Source organism: Nilaparvata lugens, chromosome 6 (genome assembly GCF_014356525.2).
Source record: "Nilaparvata lugens isolate BPH chromosome 6, ASM1435652v1, whole genome shotgun sequence".
Lineage (NCBI taxonomy): Eukaryota > Metazoa > Arthropoda > Insecta > Hemiptera > Delphacidae > Nilaparvata > Nilaparvata lugens.
In genome coordinates this window covers 37592151-37601126 of record NC_052509.1, presented here as the reverse complement: position 1 = coordinate 37601126, position 8976 = coordinate 37592151, and the positions used below count along the sequence as shown (strand labels likewise).

Genomic DNA, 8976 nt, shown 5'->3' with positions numbered 1-8976 from the left:
ACACTACCAACCTACCAAACCAAAACCTTAACAGGTTGATACAATTTAGCTGTTGAACTATTGCAATCAATCAGCTTATCTCACATTATCTAGAAATTTTAATCGACTTGATCAAAAGATCTGATTTGTTGACATGACCAATGATATTATTTTATTCAAGATCCATTATTTTTTTATTTATATCAATAAATATTGTAGCACAGTTTCAAGTGATTAGTGAGTGCTATTTTGTAATTGAATTTGGTCTGTAAACCATCTAAATTCTAACTTTCCTGTTTTCAAATGTTTGGACTTGAATTCAAGTGTATAGAACATAACCTACTTTTTGGACTATTTATAGTGTATAAATCAAAATTCCGGGAAGAAACAGTTTTTGGCTGTGCCTGTTAGTCCTTCCCCAATCATTTCAAAGAATTGTGTTCTGTTTATCGATAAATAAATTATGCTTTTATGTTTCTATGCTTTTGTACTCCGGAGCAAAGCTCGGTGCCCCGATATTCTTATAATATCGAGCAAGAAATTTCTGTTTCTATGTTTGTATGTCACCAGATCTCAATAACGGCTTTAACGATTCTCACAAAGTAGGTTTATGATATAAAAATTCGATTGCACTAGGTCTCAATAATGGAATTGAGTGAGCGAGTGCGTGTGAGTGAGACAAAATTATGCCTCAGCTGTTGAAATATTGCATTCAATCCGCTGATCTCACGTGAAATATTATATGGCAAGAAATTGATCTCTATTCAAATTGGAAGAGCCCTATATCGGGCGACCGAGCTAAATTAATATAAACAGTACATAGCACATAGTATATTTACAAATATTGTAGAAACAATGTACCTATATCATTCTAAATATAAACTATTAATATATTATAATTTCCTCTTTCGTTATAAGTTTTCTATGATTTTGTACTCTAGAGCAAAGCTCAGTCCCCCCAATATTAATCTATACAGGGTGATTCTTAGTTATGGAAAATAATTTAATACGTGATAGTAGAGGTAAAAATAAGAAAAAAAGTTCTTATAAACATATATCCATAAACGCTTCATTAGCGAGCTATACAGAGTGAAAGTTTTCGCCCGGAATTCAGTTCTTCTGGTGAAATACACCGATGCTGGATTGTTTGGAGACTAGTTTTTGAAAAACTTATGCTGAATTCATATGGAAAAATATCTGAAAAATTGAATAAAACTAGTCTGGAAGCTGTAGTGTGAGTAGTTTTTGAGAAAAAAGTTGAAATATGCAAAAAATCTAAGTAGAAAAACACAGACTTCCTTGTTTGATGCCCAATAACTTTCTTTAATGACCAGTAAACAAATAATTTTTCGCAATAAAAATTGTAGAGAATTTAATTCTGAAAAGAATTATGTAAGCTGTATAACTAAATTTAAATAAAAGTTGAATAAAATGTATTCTTATGTAGTACATTACACCACAAAAATTTGCTGTTTTATGAGGAGAGAACTAATAACTCATAAATTGTAGCTGATTGCAAATAAAATATTCGGTTTTTTTATGAAAAGTCTTATTTTTATATGAAAGTAACATATTATATAAATGACATCAAACTTATACCAAAAGACTAAAGATGATGTTCAAAGTGACCTCTGTTGTTCCAAATGCATATGTTCAGACGTTTTCTCATGGATTGTCGGACCCGTTCAAATATCCCAGGAGTCTGCTTTATCATTTCTATTCCGTTCGAAATCCTTAATCGGAGTTCTTTAACTGTATCAATCGGAGTATTGTATACTAAGGTTTTCAAATGTCCCAAAAGATAAAAATCCAGAGGATCTAAGTCTGGTGACCTAGCTGGCCATGGTACTGGTCCACCTCGGCCTATCCATTGATTTGGAAAGCTGTGATTCAGGTGTTCACGAACAGCAACACTGGAGTGTGCTGGAGCTCCATCATGCATAAACCAAATGTTCTGACGCAACTGAAGAGGTACATCTTCAAGTAAGATAAATAGCTCCTCTCTCAAAAAGTTTAAGTAGATTATGCCATTAAGCCTGGGAGGAAGCTCGAACAAAAGTAGATGATCTCCTATGATACCTGCCCAAATTTTTACTGGAAACTGATGTTGTGGACGATTAGGATTGATGGCATGAGGATTCTCATCTGCCCAAATATGTAGGTAGTGGATGTTAACGATAGCTGTTCTTGTTAAGTGTGCCTCGTCGGTAAATAAAACGGTTGTTAAAAGTTTGGGTTAACAAGTTTTACTAAAAACCATCGGCAGATACCAGCACGGGGAATACAGTCTCGTGGCAATAGAGTATGAACTTTCTGGAGGTGGTATGGAATTTTCTGGAGGTGGTGTAATTGAGCTCTTTTAGTATCTTCCAAATAATAGATTGATTGACATTATCTGCACTGACAATTCTCTTGTGCTCTTCTCTGGATGTTCATAAATTCCATTAAGAACTTGTTCTTCTGACTCAACAGTCATAGTAGATCGGGGTCTGCCTGCATAAATGTGCTCTTTGGATATCATAGAACCAGTTTCAGACAAACGTTGATGAATAGTGGCAAAAAGCCTTGAACTTGGACATACTCGGTTTGGAAAGTTCTCTTGATACAAACGTCTTGCTTCAGTACTATTACAGTAGTGTCCCAATCCATACATTATATGCATGTCAGCTAATTCGGAGTATGAATAATGTCTAAAATTACATGCCATTTTTTAAAAAGTTAACACTCAACACAAAAGCAAAGTGAAATGGTTACAAATAACTGGTTAATAGATTAAACAGAAAACACAGCGTGGTTACAGTAGGCCTAACTTACAGTTTGTTGTTTTGTTCAACAGTGAGCTAAAATATTTCTGAAAATAATTTCCAGCTCATAATAATTTCTTTTAAATATTTTCTTATTCAAAACAAAATAAATCGGCTGTTTTGGAACAGCTGTTATTAAAATCCATGTTTTATTGCAATCAGCTACAACCTATGAGTTATTACTTCTCTCCTCATAAAACAGCAAATTTTTGTTGTGTATGTACTACATAAGAATACATTTTATTCAACTTTTATTTAAATTTAGTTTACACAGCTAACATGATTCTTTCCAGAATTAAATTCTCTACAATTCTTATTGCGAAAAATTATTTGTTTACTGGTCATTAAAGAAAGTTATTGGGCATCAAACGTAGAAGTCTGTGTTTTTCTACTTAGATTTTTTGCATATTTCAACTTTTTTCTCAAAAACTACTCACACTACAGCTTCCAGACTAGTTTTATTCAGATTATTTAAGATATTTTTCCATATGAATCCAGCATAAGTTTTTCAAAAACCAGTCCCCAAACAATTTAGCATCGGTGAATTTCACCAGAGGAACTGAATTCTGGTCGAAATCTTTCTATAGCTCGCTAATGAAGCGTTTATGGATATATGTTTATAAGAAATTTTTTTCTTATTTTTACCTCTACTATCACGTATTTAATTATTTTACCATAATTATGAATCACTCTGTAGACAGGTAATGTAGAAACAGATTCAATAGCATTAGTAAGATGATCTGTTATTGGAAAGTGTGCAAGGTGAGTGAATGTGAGAGTGAATGGTTGCTAGTCTTTTCTTTCTCTCTTCTTTTTCTCTCCATTTATTCATGCATTTAAAATTAATTAAAGTGATATTCATTCCTGCTTGCAAACGTGGAGTATTGTATACTTCCAGCAAGTAGTATTTTTTATTCCAATTCACAAATTTATTTATAAATACCAGTATTTATTTTATTAATCTTCATTAATTATTTTTTATCACACTGAGCTGTGTGTTTTTGTCTTTCTTATTGATTCTGATTGTAATATTATGAGTTTGAATAAATGGAATTTGAATTTAATTGAATAGATTCACATAAAAATCACTTGGAAAGGTATTGCACTGTAATGGTGATGATATTGAAATGAATTTATTGATTGGGTTCATTTATAAAGAGTAGAATTAGGACTTTAACAATGATGAGACTTTAGTAATCTTGTAGTTGAATTATCTGTGTGAATTTTTGTCGTGAGAAATTCATTTTCCTGTTGAAAAATAATTTTATCACATTACGATTTAGCTAACTTGCGTCCGGGAAGACTCAAATTTTATGCAGGGTTGAAGTATTCTCATGAAACTGTATTTTCATTAGCGATGGAAAATACACGAATATTTGGGAATAATTCAAACTTACATTCTCCTTTCCCACGGAATTGTGCTCTGTCTCCACGTGGACCGTCGTCTCGTTGGACGAAGGGCAACATAATTTGTGTGGAAAAGTTCAGTCTCAATCAAGCCGCGAATCGAAACAGATTATTAAAATCTAGAGGTAGTCTCGGGCCTCGAAGGCCCTAATTGAACGTATTAAGGTGCGTACAGATCATAACGGTGAACAGAGCTTCTAGAATTATATTATTGAATAATAAATCAAGACTGTATTGAATTGAATTGAATTTATTTCAGCAAAATTTACACAATTTACAATAATATTTCAACAGAGCAAATACACAACTTGAGATATGTAATACAAATAATACTATTAATACCTTATCCTATTCCCTATCATATATATCTATATTATATTTATGATAATAATATTCCTAGTTTAATCCAGTTCAACAATGTTTTAGCATATATTACTGTGGTATAACTTATCTTATTGCACCTATCCCAAGTGGATTCACTCTATTTAATGAAATATAAGAGCCCACATAGACCTTTTTGGCCTGTTCGTGGGTCAATGAGTCCAGTACTGTGTGATTAAAGTATACATTTTTTTCCTGATTGAACTTAAGAGAAATAAGTTTTTTCAATTTCATAATCGCACACACACACACACACACACACACACACACACACACACACACACACAACACACACACACACACAACACACACACACACCACATACACACACACACACACACACAACACACACACCACATACACACACACACACAACACACACACACACACACCACAGACACCACAGTTGGTCATCACAAGGTGAACCGCTAGGCAAAAAGATATATTGATTGGGACAAAGAGAATATCCAAACATTAGAAGTAACCAATATCCTATTGATAAATAGATTGAAGTAGCCGTTCACATTGATCTTCATTCAGCGTTTTTATCCAATTTGTAATTATTGATTTATATTTTGAGAAACTACATGCGCCCGGCTGACTTATTTCTTGAGGAATGTTATTCATAATAGTGTGGCATAGGTATGATATATTCCTATCACAGGCTGAACGGGTGTTTCGTTGAAGACCCGAGTGATGAAAGCGGGAATGTCTTGTCATGTAATGATGATTGGACTCTGAATTGAAATATATTTTATTCTTGAACATGTACATCAATACTGATTTAATGAATGTCGCTGATATTTGGAGAACAAGTCAATATAGTGAATGAGTTTTGTCATGAATGTATGATAGGCGAAGGGAAATTATTTGTGATCCCATAAGCAACAAGCAAGTAGTATTATCATTGTTTGCGTTGTTTTTATGGGCCCTATTTCACCAAATTTTTTATCCTCTGGTAAACAAGGTAGATCAAAGGGAAGCCACCAAAACGGCATTGGCTATGACCGGTAATAAGCTAGTTTGATAAAAGCTTTTTAATTGTTGTAGAAAACATTATTTGTTTTAGTGGAAGATAATATCAATTTGAAGATACATTCGGTAATTAACGAGTCTACTAAGAAACTAAGATCTTGAAAATTGAAATACAAATAATTACTAAGGAGTCTTATATGTCATACCTGTAGAGTATCCATGGTTTTTTGAAACTTCTATCACTGTCACTTAAAGATTCACTCACTGACACTTATTGTAAATTCCATCCTGTCGACAAATATAGAGGCCCTGTTATATGGCAGTACCTAACCACCGATCAGATCGATCATATGTGCAAAATCAATACAATTCCAACACAAACCGATATGCCGACCAGTTCTACGAAACACGTCCACATGAGCGCCCTAGAATGACACTCCGTTTTGAGCATCGCGACGATAGCAACTCAAGGGAGAACAAATATAATGGAAATTTCCAAAATCGTTTGAACACTCAGCATTCGCCGCAGGCAGGTCGAAGGGCTGTGATGGCCATGATCGTTTGAACCAGAACAATAAATATCCAAGCAATAATTACAATAAACATCACAACCCACCACCACATCAAGTAAACACAAATTATACCGTTGAACATGCAACCCACTTAAATCAACAAAGAACACAGAAACATACTCAAAATAACCCGCCACCAAACACAGATCTTGCAAGGAAAAATAGAAGGCAGGAGAGCCCCAGGAAGGAGAAGAATTTCCTGGTTGGCCAACCTCAGAGCATGGTTCGGAAAGACCTCTATTCAATTGTTCCGGAGCGCAACCAACAAAGTAATAATAGCCAGAATGATCGCCAACGTTCGTAACGGACAGGCACCCTAAGAAGAAGAAACACAGATAATACCATATCTAAACAACCATGACTATATGTTGGATTCAGGGGGTGATGAGAGCACTGGACTAAGAATAAAAACTTATTAAGGGAATATTATAAAAATCTCCCTGAACCTCAACATTAACACTGATAGCTAAGAATATGAGGGAAGGAGACGCCAATAAAAACAACTGGTAGTTGAGACAGTATTTAATAAGTGCCCCTCAATCGTAGGCACTTGCCTTAAAAATTGATATTACAATTGAAAAAGGTAAGTATGCAAATGATAAAACATTTAAATAAAATTTGAGTTCTAATAAAGTTCAATGATCGATAAACAATAATCTGACTAACAAAACAGATCAAAAAACAATATGTAAATATGTTCAATATTGCAATATGTTCATATCAAATATGTTTAATAAAGGATGATGAGTCTTAAATGCTCAAGGGCTAATGAGACCCTAAATACAAGAGAACAAAAGTACAAACATTCAATGCTAAAAGTTATATACTCAAGAAAAGGGATAATGAGACCCTAAATACAAGAGAACAAAAGTACAAACATTCAATGCTAAAAGTTATATACTCAAGAAAAGGGCTAATGGGACCCTAAATACAAGAGAATAAAATTACAAGGATTTAATATTAAGAATTATTACAATGTAGCCAACTGGCAATAAAAATACAAGGTTTGAACAAGAGAAGTTCAAATGATTTCTAGAGCAAAAAATCATCAACAGCTAAGTTCAAGAGAAAAGCTAATGAGACTTTAAATACTTGAATGTAAGTGCATCAGATTAAAAGTTATAATAGAGAATTATTATTGAAGGGCAACAACAAATTGTCAGCAGTTAAGTTCAAGAGAAAAGCTAATGAGACTTAAAATACTTGAATGTACCTGCATCAAATTAATAAAAGTTGGTAAAATACTAAGATTGAATGACAAGAATAAAAACAAAAATAATTAATGGGATTTAAAATCCAAATACAATACGACTGAAAATCGATAGGATAATAAGGTACTGAATAACCTTAAATTAATTAAAATGAATAATACCTAAATGGCATGACGTATATGTGATGCATGCATAGACTATGAGTTACAACAATAATCAGTAGTGCAATGGCTAAGAATGAATCCAAAAAGTAGTAATTTAAACAATAATATGTTTAATACAAGTGATGCTTAATTAACATTGAAGATTGTGTGGATGCACATAGGCTCCTTGAATGACATGTCCAAGATTACAATAAATACTTGAAGCACAGCTCAAATATAAATGTGTTAATGCGGTCTTGAATGACACGCCCAAAAAAGCAAGTTACAAAAACATGCAATTAAGTCAATAAATAAGAAAAGATATGATTTTTGCGTTCGTGGTAGATACGCCAATAAATACAAAATGAAAGTAGTATTTGAAACGCAGCTTAAATAGACGTGGGGGTAGTTGCGTTCATGAATGACACGCCAATGAATGCAAAAATGACAATATCAATATTTGAAATGTTGTTCAAATAAAAGTAGGGTAGGTGCGGTCAGGGTTGACTGCTAAAAAATGCAAGTTACAAAAATGCAATTGAGTCATTACTCAAGATATGGTTGGTGCGTTTGTGGTAGATATGCCAAAAGTACAAAGTGAAAGTATTATTTGAAATGCAGCTCAAATAAACGTAGAGGTAGGTGCGTTCATGGTTGAAACGCCAATCATACAAGAGTGTAAGTAGTATTTGAAACACAGCTCAAACAAACGTAGGGGTACGTGCGTTCATGGTTGAAACGCCAATGAATACAAATGTATAAGAAGTATTTTACTTGACCTTGTAAAATTGAAGTGGTCATAGCGGTAAGACACTATGTGTGTCCATGATCTACTGGTGAAGTCCAACTCAACGTCCTTGGATAGAATTGCAGAATCCAAATCGATACTAAAGCTGTTGAAATTTCCGGAGAAGGATGATGAAGATGCTTGTCAATAATTTTGTAGATTGATAGTTTGCAATGCAAACAAACATTTTAACAGGAATTACTGATTGGGTAACCTACGCAGGTTGAAATAAAAAATGGAGTCATGTGAAGACAAGCCACTTGAGGAGGGCAACTTATAAAATTCAATAAAACATGAATTAGAGAATTTGAAGACCAATGAGACTTGTAAAGTACTCTGAAAAAAAACACTGACTTGTTGCTCTAAACATAGTTCACAATGAAAAAATAACAATTTTGAAGTGATAATTACAAAGTTTGTAGGACCTACAAATAATGATGTTGACTGCAGGAAGTCCGATGTGCAAGTAAGTCGGCTAATGCTTGTATGAAGTGGCAAGTCATTGTCTAGCTATAAGGAAGTGGACCACCACTGCCAGTCCACCGAACGACCAATCATAATGCAGAAAAGAAATAGTTGAGTACAGTCTGTCTAAAAATACAGGAAACAGATTTAAATTAAACGTAAGTAAAACGTAAGCAGGCAAAAAGAGGTTATGATGTGGAATAACAAATTCGACAGGTTGAACATCGATTGAGAAATATTGAATCAAAATAT

General features: G+C 33.6%; 1 protein-coding gene across 1 annotated transcript in view; it reads left to right on the top strand.

The window, feature by feature from the left end:
* Window positions 1–8696: 8696 nt before the first annotated feature.
* Window positions 8697–8976, top strand: part of LOC120352034 (ADP-ribosylation factor GTPase-activating protein 1-like) — a 10763-nt gene continuing 10483 nt past the window's right edge. The window contains exon 1 of the mRNA XM_039431447.1: window positions 8697–8725. Coding sequence (XP_039287381.1) covers window positions 8697–8725 — 29 coding nt within the window. The remainder of the gene's footprint in view (window positions 8726–8976) is intronic.